This window comes from Amphiura filiformis, chromosome 3 (assembly GCF_039555335.1).
Source record: "Amphiura filiformis chromosome 3, Afil_fr2py, whole genome shotgun sequence".
Lineage (NCBI taxonomy): Eukaryota > Metazoa > Echinodermata > Ophiuroidea > Amphilepidida > Amphiuridae > Amphiura > Amphiura filiformis.
The window spans coordinates 12,791,212-12,815,183 of record NC_092630.1 but is presented as its reverse complement, the minus strand read 5'-3'; the positions used below and the strand labels follow the sequence as shown (position 1 = coordinate 12,815,183).

Genomic DNA, 23,972 nt, shown 5'->3' with positions numbered 1-23,972 from the left:
CATGTCCTGTCCGGTCCTGTTCTGCACTTACCCAGTCCTGTTCCGTGTTTGTAGTTGTCATGTTTTAGTAGTTATTTAAGGTAGTAATCTATAATTATCATCATTTGCAACTTCTAGGGTGACCATACATTTCGAGCCTTGCTCTTTTTGGTCTCCCCACCAATGTTTTCCTTCATTATTTGGATTGTATAATATTGTATGGTGAAAATAAACTGAAACTGAAACTGAAACTGAAACCAATCGTGTAAAACATGTCCTTACGATGATATTATAAGCCAACATTTGGACAAATATTGTATATTCAACATTTTTGCAAATGATAATTATTAGAGACCGTTCATAAATACTTTGGTGTGTGGGGGGGGGAAGCTGGGCACTTGAAATTTTTGGAGTCGAAACTTTTTGACACCTCCCCCTCCAGAGAACCTGAAACTTTTTTGACCCACCTCTTTAGAAATACAAAACTTTTTGACCCACCCCCCAAGAGGTTAAAAAACAATTTGCAGTAACAAACTCAGTCACAATTATAACAATTATACATGTTTGTTTAAACATTCATTTATTAAGGTCTGTTTCCTAAAAACATGTAAGTTTAATGTGTTTTTCAATTGCTGTGACTATAGTATGAAGTTTAATTTCAATTCATGCATTCTAATTTTTTGAAAATGATTATGTTTCATTCTTATGACCAATAATTAAATAAATAGGTAACGCAAAAAGGAAATTGAGAGCAACATCTGCAGGGCCGGATTTACCTTTTTTTTGGGGGGGGGGGCTGACCGTGAAGAAAGCATATGCACTCAAATGCCAAGTTTAGATATAGGCCTAAGATCAAAATGGCGGCAGGAGCATTATACAGGGTGTCTAAAAAAAAGTTTTGATATTTAACCATCCTCGAAGTAAACTTCATAAATCTAATGATATGCAATTAATGTACATATTATTATATACATACATCTTGTCAACCAACAGTAGGGCTGAACTTTATATTGAAGTGGCTGAAATATTTGATTCAAAAGAAATTGTTTCCCTCAAAATGAAATGTCCAGGTGATAGTATTGATGGTTAAATAAAGAAAAATTGATAAACAACATCAATAACAGAAAAGAGGCATAGTTGCTGATCAGGCAAGTTATCTCCTACCTATAGCAACACTGGGAGTTAAGGTTTGACACTCTTTCAAACTATTGCAATTTGGTAGTTCACATCATATTGCGAATGGTAGTGAGCTTTGGCAAAAATTGCATTGATATTTACAGATATATACTTTTGTAGGTCCTGTGGCTCTCGAGTTATGTTGTAAAAAGGGATGAAACAGCATCACTTTTGTAAAACGTACATAACTCATTAACAACAATAAATCAAGCAAGTTTCAAAGTATGAAGTTTTGCAAAACATCAAGGTGTTATTTTTCCAATAATATTTTGATGTAGATAATGAAAATCGATCTTTTTGTCTGCTTCGACCAACAATACTTAGGCAACCCGTAACTTCATTAATTTCTTCCATTCTAAACTACAATGCATCCCATTGGAAAGGTCCAGAAATGAGTCTATTTGTACTAAGTTTTCCAATTATCTCAGTGACGAGTGAACGGATTTTGATGATTTATGCACCAATCTACAGAAGACACTTCATGGATTTTGAATCTGCAAGAAAGTTTCAATTTTATTGCTGCAATTTTAAGTTATGTTCCCCGATCCACAGGGCCTATTTTTATTGAGACACCCTGTAGAATTGAAAGGGAGACGGGCTACTCCCGGGGAGGGCACTCAAATATAGAAGTGACGGGGATGCGCGGACAACTCCAAAGGTATAGGCCAGGGGTCTTTCGGTGACAGAGTAAATAAAAAGAAAAAAGGGGTCTTTCAGTCAGAGAAGCAAAAAAAAATAGAGGATTTTGGTGAGGATGATAAAATAGGGGCGGGAATAGGGGTCATTCAGTGAGAGCATTCATTTTGAAAATTTGGGCATTCAGTGCAAGTATTCATTCCTAAAAATGGGGATCTTTCAGTGAGAACGCATAGGCCTATTTCTGAAAATGGGGTCATTCATCAGTGAGAGCATTCTTTTCTGAAAATGGGGTATATTTAGTGCTCGGGCATTGTCATTCAGTGAGAGCATTTATTGTCTAAATATGGGGGTCATTCAGTGAGAGAGTAATTTTAAAATGGGGGTCATTAGGTGAGATCTAGAGCAAAATGAGCAAAATAAAAAGGGGGTCATTCAGTGACAGGCGGTTTGAAAATGGGGGTCAATGTGGCCGCACATCCCCGTCATCTATTTTTAGGGAGTGCACCCCGGGGGCTACTAGGACATTTGAAGCGCGCAAAAAAATTTAAGCTCTATTAAGCCGAGCACCAGAACACTGAATTAAAGTCATAATGTACGATCTTATAATATGAATTTGGTTAATTTTTTTCAAACCTGATTTTTTGGCATATTTGTAGGCCTAATGTTTACACATGTCACAACTTGCACCTAAATGGAATCAGCCAAATTTGTTGTGTTTGTAGGTAAACAGAGCAAAGTTCGACATAATGTCATAATTCAAAGAATGACTTTATGTCCTCCCATAGAACTGCGTGTTAAACGGTCAAAATAACAAGCAGTGTTTCTTTCACTTTACCTCGTTATTTCAGCTCAAAATGGACAGAAACCATTCCCGATAATTATTACTAGTATTATTTCAGCATTTTGAGTATATAATGACAAATTAAAAATTTGAAGGAACTTGTACATTAAGCCTTTAAGCTAGGCCAAAGATGACTCCCAATAATGTACATAGCAAAAGTGACTGTCCCATTGAGCTGAGTTGAATCATGATTCATTGGCATCTATCGGTGCTCTTAAGATATACTTTAACATACTTTTAAACCATGGGGCATTTGAAGTGGTATTCTATTAATTTGAAATAAATATCATGTTATTCATTTACTGATTATAATGTTCCTAATGTGAAAGAAAAACATGCAAAACCTTTGCTTTTGTTCTAAATTTTCCATGGGGGACTTCCCCCCGAAAATCCTAACTAATACATGCCCTCTCTAAATCTAAAATCATAGGACTTGTTATTGCGGCCTTTCTGCTATAATAGGCCTATTTATTTACATGACTTTTTTTGTATAAAAGTGGAAAAATCCAAATAATAATATTATGTAGGCTATTTCATACTGAAATGGCCTATATAATATAGGCACAGACCTAAGTCAAAAACTATGAGTCGCAGAAATAAGTCATTGTGAACTTTTTCAATTCAAAGATCCAGCTCAATACATTGATATACATTTTTCTTGTCAAATGAATACATTTTCAATCAAAAAAAAAAGATAAATCCCCCAGTATTTTGTCAGGGGTTGGTCCATACAACCATCCCCCAACGGTATGTTTCTAACCAAATTAACCTCATATATTATTTGGCCATTTTAGCCCCCAAAGTCCAATTTTTTTATTGTGAATTTATTCCACTTTTGCACAATATTTCATCAGTTTAGCTCCAAAATGGCAAAATTGTTCACGCGCATCGCGCACATTTGTACCATGAATTTATTCTGTCGCCAAAAGGTGCCGGATTCACTTAATAATTTTTATCCAACCGACACCCCCCCCATGTCAAAAAAAAGAAATCTACGCCACTGAGCCGGGTAGAAGCCATAATGTAGGCCTACGATCTTATAATATGAAAATGGTTAATTTTTTTTCAAACCTGATTCTTTTGGCATAATGTTTACACATGTCCCAACTTGCACCTAAATGGTATCAGCCAAATTTGTTGTGTCTACAGAGCAAAGTTCGACATAATGTTATAATTCAAGAATTATGACGTCCTCCTATAGAATTGTGCCGGCCAAAATAACCAACAGGGTTTCTTTCACTTTACCTTGTTATTTCAGCTCAAAATGGACAGAAACTCCCGCAGAAACTCCTCCCGATAACTATTACTAGCATTATTTCAGCAGTTTAAGTATATAGGCCTAGGCCTAATTAGTATAGGCCTAATAACAAATTTAAAATTTGAAGGAAATAGATAAAGGAGACTCTAACGATTAATTCTATTCTATGTAGCCAGAAAGTGACCTCTCTAGGCCTACTATGATTTTTGGTAAAAATGTGATTAGTTTTGGAAAAAAGTGTGATTTTTGGTCAAAAATTTGCAAAACAAGGTTAGGCCTATTTAACTTTATATTTTGATACTGTTATTTAACTTATTTTCAAGATTTTTGAACTCTTTTGGCAACCATGTATCGGTCAGTAGTTTGAGAGTTTGAATACTCTACATCGTCTTGTTTGCCCGCTTGTTTGTAGTCATTCCCCGAGTCATTTTCATGGCATACTTTCTTTCTTTGGGACTCTCTATTCCCGGGACGAGTTGGTAATGGGTCGAGTTGGCAGTAACCGATCTTTGATTGATTGATTGATTGATTGATTGATTGATTGATCTTGGCCAATTCATTGAACTTCCCTAGGACCTTGACCTTTGGTGTCGACCTTTAGTTCGCAGTTCTACAAATAAAAACAAGTTGATAAGCCGCCAGTTAATAACAGTTCAAGAACGGATCACAATCAACAACCATAGTGGTAAGTAAATGACAAAAATATTACACATTTTGTGACTAGGGATTGTGAAAAAGAGAGACCAAGACAAGTTGGTCGACTGATCATCATGGCATGCTGATACTTTAGTACAGGCCGGGCCCGGAGTACAGAACTAGAACTACAGTACAGGGATCTATACGACTATTAAATCAGCAAGTGAATTTTGTATTGGGGACTTATTTATATTCGGTCTACTATACGACATGTACGATGATTTTTTTGGGGTGTGTAGTATCATCGTATGAAAGGCAAACACATGCATGACATGCTAGTCAGCCAAATTCATTGGCTCAAACATGAGCAGATGAGCTCAAACACTTTTTGCATAGAAATAAAAGAAAATATTGGTCAAGGAAACCTTGTCTATACTTCATTTGACCCAAATTATATAATTTATTTTTGTGATGAGAGATTCACACCAGGGCAGTGCCAGTGGCGTACCTAGGGTTGGTATTAGTCCGAATAATCAGACCCAGAACAAAATATTAATTTCTGACATGATCGTGTACTGGGTCTGAACTGTTTCCATATGAAATCTTGATGGCAAATTGGACAATAGATCGAAGCACATGGTTCTACGTGACAGCTTTTTAATCCCTATTCAGGTTACGTGAATCACGCTATTGTGGACCATCCTTCTGATACTTGAGTGTTTGGACAAGCGGAACGGTTTTTTGTCTACCTCTCTGTTTGTAAACAAACCAGGAGGTCGAAATCGTCCTCCGCGCCGAATACGATGGTCAGCGTAATAGTACGGCACTGGGGTTGGTAGTGCCCGGGGCAAGAAACCGGGGCTGACAATTTCAGTTGGTGTGATATGCACATTGTGCACCATTATTTACCGACTTAACTAAAAGAAGAAGAAGAAGAAGAATAGCACTGGAGTGAAAACAACATTCGCATTCACTGAACTGTGGAGTGTATCACAAGATATCACACTATGTGCCAGGTTGGACTCTCTGACTCTGTAAGTGTAAATAAAAATATGCGATAAGTTGTTTTCACTCCAATGCATGAATGGATGTGACGTGGCCCCGACCGAGAGAATTTGACATTGTTTACTGCATAGCTCTACAGAGTATAGAGCTATATATATAGTTCATATGGCCCATGTCAGGCCATGAGTTGGGTAAATACTAAAACACGGACCTAGTTCCGACAACGGATCCACATAAAAAAATGGTAAAATCAAAGGGTTGAAACAAATTGCTTCAATAAAAGTTTAACTTACGATCGATCGACCACAGTAATTTGACATCATTCAAAAAATACCTATGCCCATCCGCTCTCCAGTCGTCTTTCTTGATCCTTGATCCCGGTTTGTAAACAAAAACTTCCCCTTTCTCTCGGTCGGGGCCACGTCACATCCATTCATCAACAAGCTTCGATACAGTCAGTGGTTCACTGACGAAACTGTCAGCAAGAAAATAGTCAGTTTCTTCACTGGTTTTGACAAATTAAAAACCTGTTTATTTCGTTAATATAACCAAACCTGATGAACCTGTTTCAAAAAACTTCTCCACCTTTCGGCCTAAACTGCACTTTTAATAACTCTAAATTGACATGATATTGAATTTTATTTGGTCGATTTCATACCAAAACCAAGGAAAACATGGTTTAATTGTTATTGCAAAATAAATGGAAATCACACAGGGTCATATCTGTTCACTGCAGTAGGGCACTTGAGGTAATCAATATTGGTACTTGAATGGTGTGACTCACTCTCAGTGACTTTCTGCTCATTGTAAGACTGATAGTGTTGTAAGCTTGATTGCATTACATTAAAATTGCCAACTGATATCCTTTGTATTTGAGTTGTCAGTTGATGGTATTAGAACTCATGGAAGTAAACATTTAAAAAAATGTCAACAAAACATGCTACTGCAGAACTCTGCCCTGTATGTGTGTGTCTGAGGTTAATGACCGGGCCGATGACACACATTCGATGGGTGTACTTAATCCTAAAAAGCTTTCTGGAAGCTATACTAGGATGACTGTGTGACGTCATAGCCAGTGCTGGTGCAGAAAGTGAAGAAACAAACAAATCCAAACAAAACGAAGATCAGGAAACCGAGGTGCACTAGTACAAGGAGCTTGCAGAAGTTACAGAAGCTTGGATCCAGCTGGGGGCGCAGCATCCTGATGGTAGGCAGAGCTGAGTCCCTGAAGGCAGCAGTAGTTTGAGCAGTGACGGTGGCAGATGGTACAGTTGTAGTTGATTCCATATCCGGATGCTTCTTGGATAAAAGGAGAATTTGTAGGCATCAATTGTAGCAGTTGGGATGTTGTATTTGAACACATGGTCTTGCCTTGCTAGGTAGGTGGCTGGAAGGGAGTCCCATCCGATGTTTTTGAGGAGAGGTGTAACAGATGTAGTTCTGCAGTAGTCAGCATACACAAACCTTGCAGCTGCTCGCTGAACTTGCTCTAGTCGGTCCATTATAGATGTAAGGGTTCCAGACTTCAGCAGTGTATTCTAAGCCAGGATGTACACCAACGACTCGTATGCTCGAACCTTCACATCTTTGTGGCATGGTGCAAGTGAAGACCTAGTGTTTGGTTGGCTTTGTTGATGATTTGATGTGAATGGCTGTTCCAGTTGAGGTCATGGGATCAGTGGCATAGCCAGTGGGGGGGGGGGGCAGGGGGCCTGGTACCCCCGGCTTGTCATGGCCATTGGTTCATGTCAGGTCGTCGGTAGACGGAAGGCGTTGGTGAAAAAAAATTGGGTTAACAATAGACTATTTTTTACCCAGGGTTCATTTTTCGCTCTTAACTTAAAATATATCTGTCGGTACATTTACAAGTTGTCCCCCCCGGTTCCAAAATCCTGGCTACGCCACTGCATGGGATACATGTATAGTAACATCTAGATAATCATGTTGGTTGACTCTGCCAAGGACGTCTCCGAAGATGGTATACTGGTAGTCGCTTGTCTTCCTCTTGTGGGTGATGCTCAGGACGTCACATTTTTTGGTGTTAAATTCCATGAGCCATGTACTGGACCAATCCGCAAAAGCCTGAAGATCTTGTTGCAGGACTTAGTTTGATTTCGAGGAGTGCCAGGTGACATCTGAATACTCATGACGCACATAGCCTTTGTACACACTAATTAGTTCTTCATAATTGAAACCAAAATTTTTCAGCAATTTTAGCATATATACAACTTTTGGTTGGACTTCTTTGTTATTTCATTAATGCTGCCATGGGCTATTTGTGTGGAAGAGATAAGTTTAAGTGACCACTTATTGGTTTGAATTCAACCAGCCTAATCACAAAGCTTCTGTACGTGGCCGAGTGGTTAAGGCACAGATCTTTTAAACCTGAGACCCTGGGTTTGGGTCCTGGGCGGAATCACTTTTCTGCTTGTCTCCTTTATTATTTGTGATGGCTTAACCTGGTGAAAAATTATGTTTATTTGTATTTTCTTAAACTTAACTGAAAGAAACTACTCGGAGTTAGATTAATTTTTAACCTACAGGTGTTATCAGGTCAACTACACAATGGCAGATAAAGGCCAGGACAGCAAGCAAGCAGGGGACTCTACACCAAGTACTGCTACCCCAGATACTACTAAAACAACAGGGGTGAGTTGGGTGACCTGATACAGTGAAAAGTGGAGATTTTTAATTTGGCAGACAATAAAACAAGCCTTGAAATAAGCGGACTAGAACCAGGAGCAATTTGTTTTTGAACATTGCTCCTGGTTCACTGGGATTTTATAAGAAACAGGAGTGATTTTCAAATACGGTAGTTAATCTTTTTCTGCATATATACAGTACAGCGTACCAGCACTACTGCATCAAGTGCAAAACTGGAACCAGGAGCAATTTGTTTCAGAAAATTGCTCCTGGTTGATTGAATTTTACCAGGACCAGGAGCAATTGGTGCTTTACATGTACAAGCGCAAATTTGCTCCAAGCACCTGCTTATTTCAAGGCTTGCAATAAATTAAGCTTTATTGATGCCATTGTAGTTCTTACAGAATGGAGGAAACACTTGACTTGCATGCATTTGATTACACATATCTTTTTTCATGTTGTCTTTTATCAAAATCCATACAATATATATCTGGGCCGGTAAATAACATATAAAGGAGATTGCCAAAGGGCAGGCCTATTTTTGTGTGTGTGTACATGTGTACAGATAAATATGTACAACATGTACATTGTGTGTGTATTTATACAGCTCACCAATGCTAATTCTGAAGAAAATTGTTAAAATAGCTTTGAGGCTTGATGAGTAGTTATTTCTCAGGCTCACATCATTTACATGTGTATTTTTCTAATGCAGGGTAAAAGTAGCAGTAATAAATCTGGCAAAAAATCTACGGGAAAAAAGTCTGCAAAATCTGCCAAAGGAAAAGGAAGCAGTGCCTTGCAGGCAGCTAAAAAGAAGGGGAGAGAAGAGAAGAAGAAGAGTGAGGAGGAGGATGCTTTGGTGGATTACATGACAAAATTGGTAAGAAAACTTTTAATTAGACCTGTGACAAATTCCCAGGAACTCCTGTACCTGCTAATCCTTAAACTACTTGGTCTGAATTTCCGGTATGGGCTACCTGAAGGTCATTATACATGTACAGTGCGCAAAAGAATTCAGGTACACATACCACTTATTTTTACCCCTGTATATCCTACACAAAGACAGATTTGTCAACATTAGAACCAGCAGCCAATAGTTGCATCTTCTAGCTCAGATTTAAGACCTCATTCTTTGAAATCTGTCAAGAATAAAGACACAGTGATCCAAAATCCCAAGGAAGATGCAAATATTCAAAAGTTACAGTTTGCTCCATTGGATGCCCTATTGATTTGTACACAAAGCATTCTTGAAGAAGAGAACTATTTTTTATTGTATTTTATTTTATTAGTTCTTATTTTGCCTGGGAAACCCCATCAGTGCAAGCACTGTTTTTCAAGGGTGCCCAGGGGTCAAACAAAATACATCAAAATCTTTTAAAAACACATACATTGAAATTAAATATGAAATACAGATAATAAGATAGAATTGCACATGACTGTATACAATATACTTTATAAAAACAGTATGTAAAAATACATTTAAATACCCATGCCAGCTGGGATTACATTAGATGCACATAGTTATAGTGAAGGAGCATTTTAAATATCAAAATTGCACAAAGAAAAGTAATGAACTAAAAATGGTGGTATGAATATAAAATATGCTTGAATGCTTACTGGAAGGGGATTTGTTTTGTTGCTATTTGAGGTAATTCATTAAAAGACACCACCCCTCTTGAAATAAATTTGTGTTTGTCAGAATTATTCTAGTGCAGTGCTTTCCATTGATTAGAACATTATAGTGCAACCAATTTCAATAAATGAGGTCACTATGGACATTTCATGCCCTGCACTTAGGTAATGGTACATTTGTTTTGACTGTTGAATCTGAGTGACCCGATACAAATAATATTAAAAATGGAGTGTTTTCTTGTTAATTATGCGGACCTCCAATCCTAAAACAACATGATCAAGCATGGTATGATTTAAATGTTAGGCTGTGGGATATCTCCCAAAATAGGAGATGGATTACTTGGTTGTCAGTTCCTTGATTTTGCAGTAGAAAATAATAAGAAAGATGTACCAGTAAATTTATTGCTGGGCCAGTAGCTTTATAATCTCACTGGCCCAGAGGGCCAGTAGAAAACAGAAACTAAAAGTCAGACACAGCTACAACCTGTAAATTTTGTCAGTGGGAGGTTGTGTGAGATAAAAATAGCAGGAAAGCAGTGTAAAGTCAATGTTATTCCATTACCGAGTATGACATATAAGTTTTCTTTTATTCTCACAGCTTATTACTGATGCTCCACCAGCAGCCCCTACAGGGTAAGTAAGCACCATTTTGATTGGGTAAATCAGATGATTTTATCGTTGTAATTACACAATCTACTGCCTGTAACTTTTCAGAGGTACAGGCCTGGTTGGCCAGTAACATATATATTGAGGCATATTTCTAACGCTGCATACAGTCAATAGTACATGTAAAATAGATACTAAACAATGTTTTTTTCTCTTCTCTACCTCTCTTTGAATATTTAGGACTGGCCTGATATATGATGAGAGAATGACCAAACATGACTGCCCATTTGGGAGGTAAGATGCTCAAATTCATTATTTCTCAGAAATCTATCTTTTCACGTGCATGCAGTGAATCAAAGTTCAAATATAACACCCTAGAATTTACCTACAAGTTGTCATTTTTTTGACATGGTAAATACGAAAGCGATCTCATATTAAGGGATGAGTCTATAGGAATAACGATCAAACAAAGAAATTCTTGTTTAAGCCGTAATATTGTAGTCTTTCAACCCTTTCACAACTTCAGCTGTGTAACTTACAAAAATTCCCGCTAAAAAGTGGTTCTTTTAATTTTAGAAAATATATTAATAATCGCATTGGACTTTTCGTACTGATCGTACTATAAGTGACCACCAGCCTATAATGTTCTAATCACACTATAGACTGGGATTACATGTGACGTCATTGCCAGGCAATTGGTCTCTATTGTTCCTTGTCCTGAAATATGCCCACACAGTCAGGGACCGTGCTTTTAAAACTCCCGCCAGATCACAATAAGGCCATTGAACTGCGTAGTAGCCATACGTACTCATTGAAGTATAACGGTAGCACGCCTTACCGACTCATTATTAATGTGTGGAAAGGGGTCAGGGACGGCATTCTGATCATTCTAATCCTTTCTTTTGAGGTCAATAGATAAAAGAAAGGCCTTGAACACAGGTGCCGAGTTGTAGATAATATTTAATCATCAAAGCTGATGGCATAAGAAATTTCGAGGAGGCAGCGCTTATTATTTCTTGTAAACACAATCTAATGTGGTACTCACTACATGTAGAAGGCAGGCGGGTCTGCAAATTAGTGCATGAAGCTAGTAAAGATATAGCTTTATGTTCAGTTTAATCAATTAAAATACTATGGCTGGATATCAACAAAATCGCGAGGCATTAAGTATTAATTTTTATATTATTATGACAAAATCTAGTCCCTTCTCAATTGAATAGGCTCCGAGATTAGACTTTCCTTTCCAAAAATAAATTATATATAGGCCTAATCTAAACCCATATTCGGTATCCAGAAACCTTCACAGTCTGAGCGGCGCTTGCACTCGCATCGCATTAAACTAGACAAAGTTCGCTAAACTGAGGCCTGCTTCAATTGCCAACCTTTATCGAGGGGCGAGTTTGAGGTTTCATAGTCATCTATCACCTATACCATTTTTCACCCCGATGTGGTAGTGATGTCAACGCGTTGTGAACAGCTGTTTCGCTCGCGCATCTATGCGGTGTCTTTAAGCGCGTGCGTATGTACACCAGCGCCATCGAACTCCAGCGAGTGATGCTGCACCTAATAAAATTCGTTTCATATCTCTTTCCCGCCATGAGTGTCGCAAAATACATCATCTCCCGGGAGTACAGAGTTATGTTCATTGCATTCTGAAAACGGACATTTCGGCTGGTGCCTTCATCACAAAAAGGAATCCCCGATCATCACGATAATGGCGCGCGATCACGAACACCGCAAGCGGCAGAGCGTTTCAACCAATGACAAGTCTTGATTGTGTCCGTTTGTCTGCAATGCGGCGCCACGCCGCTCATTGCAACCGGCATGGTAGTATGAAACCAGCACAGAGGAGTAAGATATCTTACTCCTCTGTGGAAACCAACTTTATACTGGCGTGACCCCGGATGTGACGTCACTGTCACATCAGGGTGAAATAATCTCGGTACCAGCGGTTTGTGCTCCTCCGTCACCGTTAGTGACGGAGGAGCACAAACCGCTGGTACCAAGACTAGGTGAAATGGTATTGAACAACGCAAACCAGCCAAATTTGTCATAAGTTTGAATAGCCATTAGAACAACCGTGAATATAGTGTCAGAAAGTCTTACACATCTTAGTATAACCTTGTCGTTAGCGTGATACTGAATGCAGCGCCATATTTGGAATATATTCGCACGTACGGTGTGGGCAAATAGTTGCTCAAATGTAGGCTAAGTAGGCCTAAATCATGAAAATCGCTTAATCGGAATAATACTAACCAGTAACGGACACCGAGACAGCACTACGTTTGAAGTTTGAGGTAAGTAAAGCTTTTCCTTGTTATAAAAAACAAGGAAAAGGCAGTCATTTTTATCACAACGCGATATTTAAAAAAAGTACATTTTGAGAGGGCCTACGCTGGTTCTTTTGATTCTAGTGTAAAATCTGTTCATCACATGTAGTCCGATTTGGTATCTATGGTCTCATCAAAGTCTTGAGAACTCTTTTTGATGTTATGTTGGTTAACAAAAACGATACTGTTAAAAATAGCGGTATTTATGCAAGCGACGTATCTATTGTGTAAAATGCATTGAAAATTGTCGGCTAAAGAGGGCATAAATTAAAATCGCAAAGAGTAATAGCAACAATAACTATCTACATTCCAAGCGGAAACGCTTTTCAAAAACATACCACCTTTTTCGGGCAATCGCTGAAACCGAAATATGAAATTCCAGGCCATCTGTAAAAAAGTGCGTGAGCAGAAATGACCATGAACTTGGGTCACCGAAACAAGTGTTTATATTGGTGTCAGGCCTATCATAGTGATACAACAATTAGCCCCCAATAATGGCTTTCATTTGAACCGTTATTTGTTAAACTGCGATTTTTACTTTTTGAGAAATCAATGAATGTATCAAAAAACTTTCCGAAAGTCGATTTAAAATGGCATAACCCGTTAAGGAAGACAATGTGCCATATAACATCAACATATACCTTAAGTTCTCACACAAGGCAGTCAGATTTTAGAACCTCTCTTTAGCATTGAATCTATGTAGTCAGAATGTATGCACACATAAAAACCCTCACACCCCATCCCTACTCATATTAACCTGGAACTGTGGACCCTTGGAGTTCACATCAACTGAGGACATTGAACATTTTGACATTTTACTTGTGAAACTGTGGACTTTAATAGACAAATTTGACAATTAATTGCCATGCCAGGCCATGGACCTGACACTATACAAGTTGTGTGGCACCCTCTGGAATAGATCTTGTAACTGTGGACATTGACGGTATGTGTGTCCACGTTTTATGAGTTTAAAATTCATACAAAAAGTCCATGGTTGCAGGTGAAAATAGATTCACACAACTATGTGCATACACTCATCAGTAAATTTCTTTATATTTCTTTTTCTCAGTGACATGGGAAAGTCAGAATGCCCACAATAATTGTTGTTTGTCATGATCGAATGAAAGAGCTCAACCTTATTGACAGATGTGTTTCTATTCCAGTAAGTATGCTGTTATGTTCGCTTGAGGAAGTAAATGTTGTTATGAATCTCTCAACTTGTTTGAATTTCAATTAGTGGGTTTTAGCGGGTTCGCCGTCGGACAAGTTTAGAACTGTCAAGCTTTCGTCAGGAGTAGCTCTGACTTCTTCAGGACAAAGTACCTAAGAATGAGACATGTAGACCGCCCCTTGTCTACTGATGACTCTGAAAAGAGCCGTTTGCTGAAGACTGCCCCTTGTCAACAGAAACTAGCAGATCTCGCCTATCTGATCGGTACTCTTTGGTTCTACCTCACTGGCAGGTACACTATTTGCCCTCCATGAGAAACACGCAAACCTGGCAGAGTCAGTACTCTTTGGTTCTACCTCACTGGCAGGTACACTATTTGCTCTCCATGAGAAACACACAAACCTGGCAGAGTCAGTACTCTTTGGTTCTACCTCACTGGCAGGTACACTATTTGCCCTCCATGAGCAACACACAAACATGGTGGAGTATGTACTCTTTGGTTCTACCTCACTGGCAGGTACACTATTTGCTCTCCATGAGAAACACACAAACCTGGCAGAGTCAGTACTCTTTGGTTTTACCTCACTGGGAGGTACACTATTTGCCCTCCATGAGCAATACACAAACATGGCAGAATCAGTTACTCTTTGGTTCTATCTCACTGGGAGGTACACATATGTTTCTTTCATGATTGTCACAAAAACATGGCAGAGTGAGTACTCTTTGGTTCTACGTGTACCTCATTGATGAATATAGAAATTCACCAATGAAAAGAATAATTCTGAGACTTTTCTTACCCCAATACTCTGTAGTTTATTTATCCATTGATATACCATTATTTTACAGATCAGATCAGCCACTGATGAAGAAATCTTGTCATGCCATGGGTAAGAATATTAAGATTATAAAATTCTTAAAATTCAATTATAAAAATTCACAGTATAAAATGTGACTTCACAATATGTTGTGGCTGTGAAATTTGCATATACTGTAAAAGTAGAAATTTTCGCGAGGTTTTTATTTTCGCGAATTTCGCGAGTGGACATAAAATCGCGAAAATAAAAACTCGCTGAAAATAAACTTTTGCATTAGGTTTCTATTGTATCAATATCAAAACCGCGAAATTTAATTCTCGTGCAATTGACAAAATCTTCAAAATCGCGAAAATATCTTCTCGCGAAAATATTGACTTTTACAGTACCATCTAAATTCCATTAAATAAGTTGGTTTAGATGGGCGCTTATCGCTCATTCTACAAAATCCGGTGCCAATAGCCCTTTTTCCATTCTTTGGTCCACAAATACTTTGTCGAGCATTTAGGGCATCAAATATGTTGTTTTTCTGGTAGAACTAAACGAGATCTACACGGACATATATAGTTGTCCATACTTTAAATGCTTTCTTCAGCCTGATTAACCCTTGCAAAGGCTCGAAAATCGCTAAAATTGCGTTTCCACTGCTCAAGTGTCAAATCTGATCCTTAATATTTTCTTTGAATAAATGCGATATCTTTACATATTTGTTGTTTATTAATTAGATAAGGCATCATCATATTGCATATCAACATTATTTTTTAGTGATTAAAACGTCTTTGTGTAATTCTAAGATAAATTGCACTTTCCACGAAAACGCTGTGAGCTACGTTACCCCTTTTTAACACACGTTATTGGAAAGACGTAAAACAGAGGTATCAACGTAGTTTACGGTTTTTGAAAGGAAACACTCATAGGTTTTTTATAATTACAGTAAAAATCGTGATGCTGTAGCATTATTGGCATAGAAATGTTGTAAACATTGAAATTTCGACCGACCATGTTAAGATTGGTGAGCTACGTTACCAGAATTCCATAGTATGCACTTGTATAACAAGTACTTCCTAATAATATGTGATAGGTACCAGTGATCGAACCCCATTTATATTAGAATTAACCGACATAACATTCTAACGTTCGCAAATCACATCAAAAACATTAAAAACCCGTGAACTACGTTACTGTGAGCTACGTTACGCACTCATTTATGCATCTTCAAAACTTCTATGAAATGGTGAAATCGGTGTTACATTTCACTCAAGTGATCTTTCGCTTGCTTTTTATGACCTTGGATTAAGTAAAACCAGCCCATTTTGTAGCCGGTAACGTAGCTCACATTACATTGAGTTTTAGTGTTAAAAAACATCATGAAGTCCTGAAAGAAAAATATACAAGTGGTGTTGACAATCTTTTACATCTGAAAGTAGTGATACATTTGCTCTTAAAAAACAAAAAAAAGAGGTCTTTTTGAACAACTTTATTTTTTTCAATTTTTACAGTGGATTGGCACCGGATTTTGTAGAATGAGCGTTATGTTTACATTTGTAAACATTTTACATTTATTCATACTTATAAAATGTCAAACAACTAAAGATTTGCCTAATGGTGCACATGAGCTCTTTGCATTAGGGTAAATTTCACATACAAATAGAGAGCCCTCTCCTCTGAAAATGCCAACAAGAGTTGAGGGTCTGTGCCTTTATTTGTTGGTGGATTTTTATGGCAGGGCAGTTTAAGTTTGTGCCTAATATTCCAGTTATGTCAAAGGTGCCCATATGCGCTATTATGCAAATCTTGATGGTATGTCCATTTCCATCTGGCTGGTATATATTTTTGTTTTATATGCTAGTGTGCCTTCACTTAGTTGGCAATGCTGCTGTTAAATGATTAAATGAGAATCTTACTTGATATGGGCGGATTTAGTGTTTGAAAACCGCCACATATATATTTGTAGGTGCATATGGACAAGAAAATGTCGCACCCTGAATGTATTCTCCACTGAAAAGTAATGATATGTTAACTGTTTTAGCCAACAATTGAGGCATTTTTTGGCAAAAAGAATTGTAGGTAAGCTTGACTAAAAGTTGTATCAGCCAGTTAAGAGTTTGCGAAATGCAGGTCAATAGCAATTATGTGCAATCATGACTTGGTGTGAAAATATACAATTCTGATTTTCTTAAAATTTTAAAAGAAAATTTGGTACTTGTCATCAGCAGTTGACACCCGTGTAGAGAGTTAAATAGGCATTTTGTGATCCACAACCTCATCCCCCCATTTACCTCAAAAAAGTTGAGAGATTTATACCATCAGGGCTACATATTGTACTATGTACACATAAAATTTATTTCAGTTTCGACCATGCCAAAGAAATTCTCCACTTTGTATTTTCTGCCAGTAAATACAAACAACACAATAGCCTATGTTACGATCTAATACATATAATTATAGCTAGGTCTAGGAAATGCTAAATAGGAATCGGAATAATCAAATGAAATTTTTGAAATCAGGTTTTGCTGTTGATATATCAAACCATACTGAATAAAGATGTTGAAATCAATAAGTGCCCTTATAAAAATAAGATGTCCTTTGTTATAGTACATTCAATTTCAGGTGAACTTTAGCTTTTATTTTCAAATAGATTTGCTGTTCAGGCTATGAAACGTTTTGTTTAAACAGTGAAGTGCATCATGTTTGTACCAATCTAATGCCAGGCGATTCCAATTGAAATCCATACATGATCTTAATCTCCCATGGGGGAGGTGTAGATTTCAAATGGGGTCCCTCGTTCAGGTAACCCTATCTTAAATTCACTGTCCCTGTGTGGAAGATAGGAGTGTAATGGATTTTAACTGGAATAGCCTAATTTTATTCCAACTCAAAATATATTCACAAGCAGCACCATGAATTCTGTTTACCTTAATCACATTTTACCTTTTATCCACAGCAAAGATTACTTGAGTTTCATGAAGTCGACTGGGACTATGCCACTAGATGAGCTTAAGCAGCATTATGGTGGTGAAAAACGAGAGTCACTTTATTACAACAATGTAATCATAATATAATCATACATTTTGTCGTCTGCTTCACATACTGTCATATCTCAAAAGGCTGCCTTTTGTGATTTTTATTATCAATTGTAATTTAATTGTGACGAGATTCACTGTAAAAAAACTTTATATGTTATTCTGACCTCATGTCCATTCATTAAAGAAAGAAGCAAGCTGAAATATAATATAACAATATGAACTACAACAATGATAACAAAAATCAGGCAGCTTACGATAGTATGTGATGCAGACAACGGTTTATCACTTTTCTTTCCTTATGCACTGTGTTTGTTGCAGGTAAATTGGACGTCTAATTCAGGTTTATCCTTTGTGTAAAATTGCAAGGAATTATCCTAGCACGGACCTTTTATTGGATTATGCTATTCTAGTTGAAATCCATACACCCTGTATTGAAGACATGACCTTAATCTTCGACACATTTCAAATGGGCTTACCTGACTGGATGACTCCCTTTGAAATCTACACTCCCTGTGTGGAAGATTAAGGTCATGTCTTTCATAGGGTGTATGTATTTCAGTTGTAATAACCTGTTATATATGGCTATTCCATTTGAAATTGGCCATACCCTAAGGAAGATATAAGAAAAGTTTTCTACAATTGGATAGAGTTAATTATTTTAAAATCCGTACTCCATATCCATATCTTCCACAACTGGAGTGAGTATTTCATATGGAAGTTACCCAATTGTCTATTGTATTTGAAACCCATACTACATCTGTGGAAGACTTAAGTTAAATATTCCACAGGGGGAATGTTGATTTCAACTGTAATAGCTCATTCCTCAATGGAAGATTTACACTAGTTGAACTCCTGAATATCTTAAACCAAGAATACACCCTAATTGTTGACATGTCATGCACATGATTTGTGATAATATAATATGCTAAAAGACCAAGGTTTCCTATTTATAGATGTTGATGCATATATGCCTGTATTACATTTGCTGTAGATGCATCTTTATAGCTACTTTATTACTTATTTTAGAGCTACCATAGTTCTTTTATACATTGGAAGGTATGCAAGAGTTGTGAGCAAATGAATAATTTTTTTTGTCTTGCATGACCCTTAATAGGTACTACACCCCTGGCCAATTTTGTGCCTATTTTTGCATTTTTCCCCAAAAATATAGCACATTGGTGACAAGTAAGATATGTATATTATAGGGGCAAGGACTACGACTACTGCACTGAAAATTCAGCAACTCAAGGCAGGTAGTTATTGATTTATTGATCAAATACTGGTTTTCCCTCATTTTTGACTGTAACTCCATAACTGTTGTCTGTGCTGAAATAAAATTTCCAGTGCAGTAGTTGTAGTCCTTGCCCCTATAATATACATATCTTACTTGTCACCAATGCGCTATGATTTTTGAGAAAAATGTAAAAATAGGCACACAAATGGCCAGGGGTGTAGTACCCCCTTAACCAAGTAAAGGTGTATTGTGGGAAGATATTAACAGGCCATCGATGTGGGGAGATCAGCACAACGCCTCCAGCCTTAAGGGGTCAGATAGGGCACAAAGGCCAAAGTTATCCAATTGGGCTATTCCATTTGCAATCCACACTCCCTCTGTACATAGTTAGCTAAAGTCTTCCACATAAGGAGTATGTGTTTCAAATAGAATAGATTATCGTGTAGCTTCATTTGAAATACAAACTTAAGTTGTGGAAGATATAGGTGAAGCCATATGAAGGGAGAGTATGGATTTCAAAAAAATAACTCTTAATTCCATTTGAAAAACATATTCCCTCTGTGAAAAATTTTCTTAAATCTTAAGGGGTGTGGCAGATTTTGAATGGAATAACCAAATTCAAATAAGTTGCTTTAATCTTTGAACAAGTTCATTAGGAATGTAGGATTCAACTGTAAATTTTGTTCATTTTGAACAATTCCTAAGTAAAAAGCGAAGTTTTTGACTCACGTTTAGTGACGTTTCACCACTACACTAGTGGCTTCATCAGACTGGCAACTCATCACATCTGACTGTTTCCTTTTATGGGTAACAGTAGGCACCGTTGAGGGCGTGATGAGTTGGTCAAAGATGTTGAAAAAATATCAGGAAAAAATGGATGCCCTCCTTAGCGACCCTAAGACTTATGAAAAATTAGACAGGGATCCAACGGCAAAACATAAAAGAGAGTTAGTTTCCATCTTGCAGAGACTTGAAAAAGAGGATAAAATCAAGAAGACAGACAAGCAATTCTTGTATCCCACCTCTGAAAATGTTCCAAGAATTTATGGCAGTCCCAAAATTCACAAAGATGGAACCCCGTTGCGACCCATCATAGATTTTAATCGGTTATAATGTGGCCAAGTCCCTAGCCGATATTCTGAGCCCCATTGTTGGTCAATCCGAACATCATGTTCTGAACTCCAAAAGTCTTGCGAAAGACTTGAAAGACATTGTCCTCACAGAAGATGAGATTCTTAATTCGCATGATGTGGTGGCGCTTTTTACCTGTACCCCCATCGATCTCACTCTCCATGTGCTCCGTGATAGACTGAGTGAGGATAAAGACCTCAAAAACAGAACCCTTCTCACAATTAATGACATCATCGAACTTACAAAATTTTGTCTTGCTACTGTCGCCTACTTTAGCTACTCTGGTGATATCTGCCGCCAACGGTTCGGCATGGCTATGGGAAGTCCCCTCAGCCCACTCGCGTGTAATATATTCATGGAGTGGCTGGAGCAGAAAGCCATTTCCACGGCCCCGGTAGCCTGTCACCCGCGTCTCTGGAAAAGATACGTAGATGACGTGTTGGAAATAGTACGTAAAGGAGAGGTAGACAGCCTTACAGATCATCTTAATTCCATTGACCCCACCAACAGCGTCAAGTTCACATATGAGCAAGAACACGAAGGTTCGATCCCCTTCCTCGACACCCTAATCACCAGAAAACCGGATGGATCAGTAAAACTCTGCATCTACCGTAAGAAAACGCACACTGATCAATATCTTCAGTTCTCCTCCCACCACCCCTTACATCAAAAGCTGGGAGTTGTTAGAACGCTGTTAGACAGGAGTGACGCGTTGGTAACAGAGGAAGCGGACAAACAAACTGAGGAGAATAAAATACGCGATGCATTGACCACTTGCGGCTATCCAGATTGGTCTATTAAAAAAGTTCAAAAAGACAGATCCACTCCTAAGACAAAACCTACGACAAAGCGAAAAGATGACAGTGAGAAAACCAAAGGCATGGTTGTGGTTCCCTACATAGAGGGCGTTTCTGAGCGAGTCTCCCGTGTGTTCAAAAAGCATGGATTCTCTACTGCCATGAAACCACATCGCACCATTCGCAGTATGCTCGTCCACCCTAAGGACAAACTTCTCCCCCAGCAGAAAGCGGAGGCTATTTACGAGATTCCCTGTGGTGACTGCCCCAGTTCCTATATTGGCGAAACTGGCCGTCCCTTTGGCACCCGCCTTAAAGAGCACCAAAAAGAGGTTGAGAAATTTGAAGCCAGACCATTCACACGTGCAAATCGTAAATCTTCTGTCACTGAGATTCACAAATCTGCTATCACCGACCATGTTGCCTCCACAAATCACTCAATCAATTGGGAGGAATCCAAGGTCATTGATCGTGAAGCTGATCAGACTACCAGGTGGCTCAAGGAAGCCATTTGGATCCGCAGAAAAGGACATGACACTCTAAACAAGGATGAGGGGGCCTACGCACTCAACAACATCTTTGACCAACTCATCACGCCCTCAACGGTGCCTACTGTTACCCATAAAAGGAAACAGTCAGATGTGATGAGTTGCTAGTCTGATGAAGCCACTAGTGTAGTGGTGAAACGTCACTAAAACGTGAGTCAAAAACTTTGTTTTTACTTAGGAATTGTTCAAAATGAACAAAATTTAAAGTTGCTTTAAGATAATCAGTTTGAAGTAAAGATGTGATTTGTAGGTGTGCATCATTTGCATGCATGTCTTAAACCATGATTCTCCTTAACTTTATTTACAAGAATCAAAACTAATTCTCTAAATATCATGATGCTTACTCCACATGCAGTAAGTTGCTTGATTCTCATTAGATTAACTTGAGAGAATCCAGTTTGATTCATTTCAGTTTTATTCAAGCCTTAATTGTCATCTACACAATAACCTCCATCCCAATCCACTCACCTACAACATGTGATTTATTCTGTATTCATCATATGATAAAGATTTAGGGGAGTAGATTGAGATTCAGGTTGCTGCATCATCTAACCTTTCCCCAGCCTGGGCCATATGTCATCTGGATATCAACTCATCCCATGTTATCTACTCCTTGAGCCTGGCCTAGGTCTTGGGGACCCTGGATACCAACTTATCCCCTGGCTAGTGATGCGGCTTACAGTGCTTTATAATGTATAATCATTTTTATTAGGTCTGAATACCTTGCATTCATCAAATCTACACAGACCATGGTATTAGAAGAACTTAGAGAAATCTTGACTGGTAACGATGATGAAGCTGTGTCATTTAATAATGTAAATATTCATCACTATAATTGTCCCCAATGAATGTAAGAGTTCAGTGAGAGCGTGTTTGCCTGTGGGGTGTGTTTGGATGCGTGTATTATGGATATGTGTTCAAATATGTTAGCCATAGGCTTCTTTTGATGATTACTCCAACATGCTTGGGTTGATTCAGTTCAAAAGGGTTGCAACGTATTACTCTTGGGTATAATGACATGTAGTATCATGGCAACATTTGTGAGGTTAAATGTCATTTAGTGGTCATTTGAGATCATTTTACTAACTTGCCATTTTTGATCATGTAATTTGGCAGGGACATTTGAAGCTATTTGAGACCTTTTCCCATGAATTGACAGGAAAGTGGGCAAATAAATTCCTATTCCGGGTTATGGCCACCTTGGTGTTCAAACAATACTAAACCTGGAGATTTTCTTTTGTTTTCTGTTAATTTGTGGCATGTATTAATGACCCATATCTTCTTAGCATCTCTGGTGACTCTCCTCTCATTTTGTGGGAACAGGTCTTTTATTTTACGTGCCGTATAATCTTAAATTGTGTTATAGCTGCTATTTGAATACTGCTGCACAAAAGCGCCCTTTAGATCCACTTGGTGGATGACAAGACCTGCAATATAAATCCCTACAGGTGTTATTATTTACTAATCTACCCTCCTTAATCTATTGCTTTCTGCATAATGCTTATGTTGCTGTGCTTGTTCTGACAGTGACTTGCTTTTGTACACTGTCAAATGAATAGTACAGGCTAAAATCTTTGCAACTTCAAGATATTCAAATTAACGGGACATGAAATGGTTTATACCACAAAATAGCTTTCCATAGACTTTATGTACAAAATAGGGTGGTGTTTGTGGCCATAAGTCAAGTTACCTTGATTTTGAATTTTATGTCATTTTAATCAAAACAGAGTTCTCTGTAAATATCTGTAAATGGCTCTGTAGCAAGCCTGATTTTTGCATGTTTACTTCTGACCCCATTTTGACCTGATTTGTTCATGATTACATAATCGTAATAAGTTTTTAACTTACGTTTTCTGAGTTTGTTAATCACATTTTTATTTAGTGTTTCAGTTATTAGTTTAATAAATCCATGTTTGTTTCCTTGGTTTCTGTACACATCAGACTGAGGCAGCGTGTCCTGACAGATTGGTGACCTGATGGCATGACCTTTGTCTTTTTTAAAGACTCTTCTTGTGAGCATTTTTTTTCATTCCCAGGCCAGATTATCTCCAGTTGCTCAAGGATACCCAGACAATGACATTACCCCAGCTCAAGGAGCACATGGAGCCTGATGATGAAGGCGGAGTATCATTTAGCAATGTAACTATTCCAAAATAGCAACTTGTTGTTTATCCATGTTTGGAAAGTGCAACATTTGCTCTTTACGTATAGCCAAGATTGGTCTGCACCTTATATTCAGGGGTGTATATCCAGAAAGTTGTGTACGCACACCAGGTGTTAGTGCAAAAACATTTACAATCAGCCTGTTTTAAGCTAATGTATTTGAGGCTATTAGGAGTCACTCCGCTCCAGGGTTCCTCAGTCCTGGTTATGCTAGTGATATTTTGTGTGTGATAAATTGACCCACTTTTGCTGAAAATATCTCAACACCAAGTACTTGCACAGTGTGTTGATGTGTAGGGGTGGGTGGACACATTTAGGTGTGCAGTAGGTCGCAATTGCATGCAA

At 38.1% G+C, this 23,972-nt stretch overlaps 1 protein-coding gene across 3 annotated transcripts in view; it reads left to right on the top strand.

The window, feature by feature from the left end:
• The first annotated feature begins 10,409 nt into the window (after positions 1-10,409).
• The window catches only part of LOC140148051 (histone deacetylase 6-like), a 63,968-nt gene continuing 50,405 nt past the window's right edge, over positions 10,410-23,972 (top strand). For 2 of the 3 annotated variants that reach the window (XM_072169892.1, XM_072169893.1), the window contains exons 1-5: positions 10,410-10,442; positions 10,656-10,709; positions 13,815-13,907; positions 14,763-14,803; positions 23,501-23,603. In XM_072169892.1, coding sequence (XP_072025993.1) covers positions 13,833-13,907; positions 14,763-14,803; positions 23,501-23,603 — 219 coding nt within the window. In that variant the 5' untranslated portion in view covers positions 10,410-10,442; positions 10,656-10,709; positions 13,815-13,832. Of the gene's footprint in view, positions 10,443-10,655; positions 10,710-13,814; positions 13,908-14,762; positions 14,804-17,672; positions 17,776-23,500; positions 23,604-23,972 lie in introns of all 3 variants that reach the window. The other variant, XM_072169891.1, reaches the window with a different exon arrangement.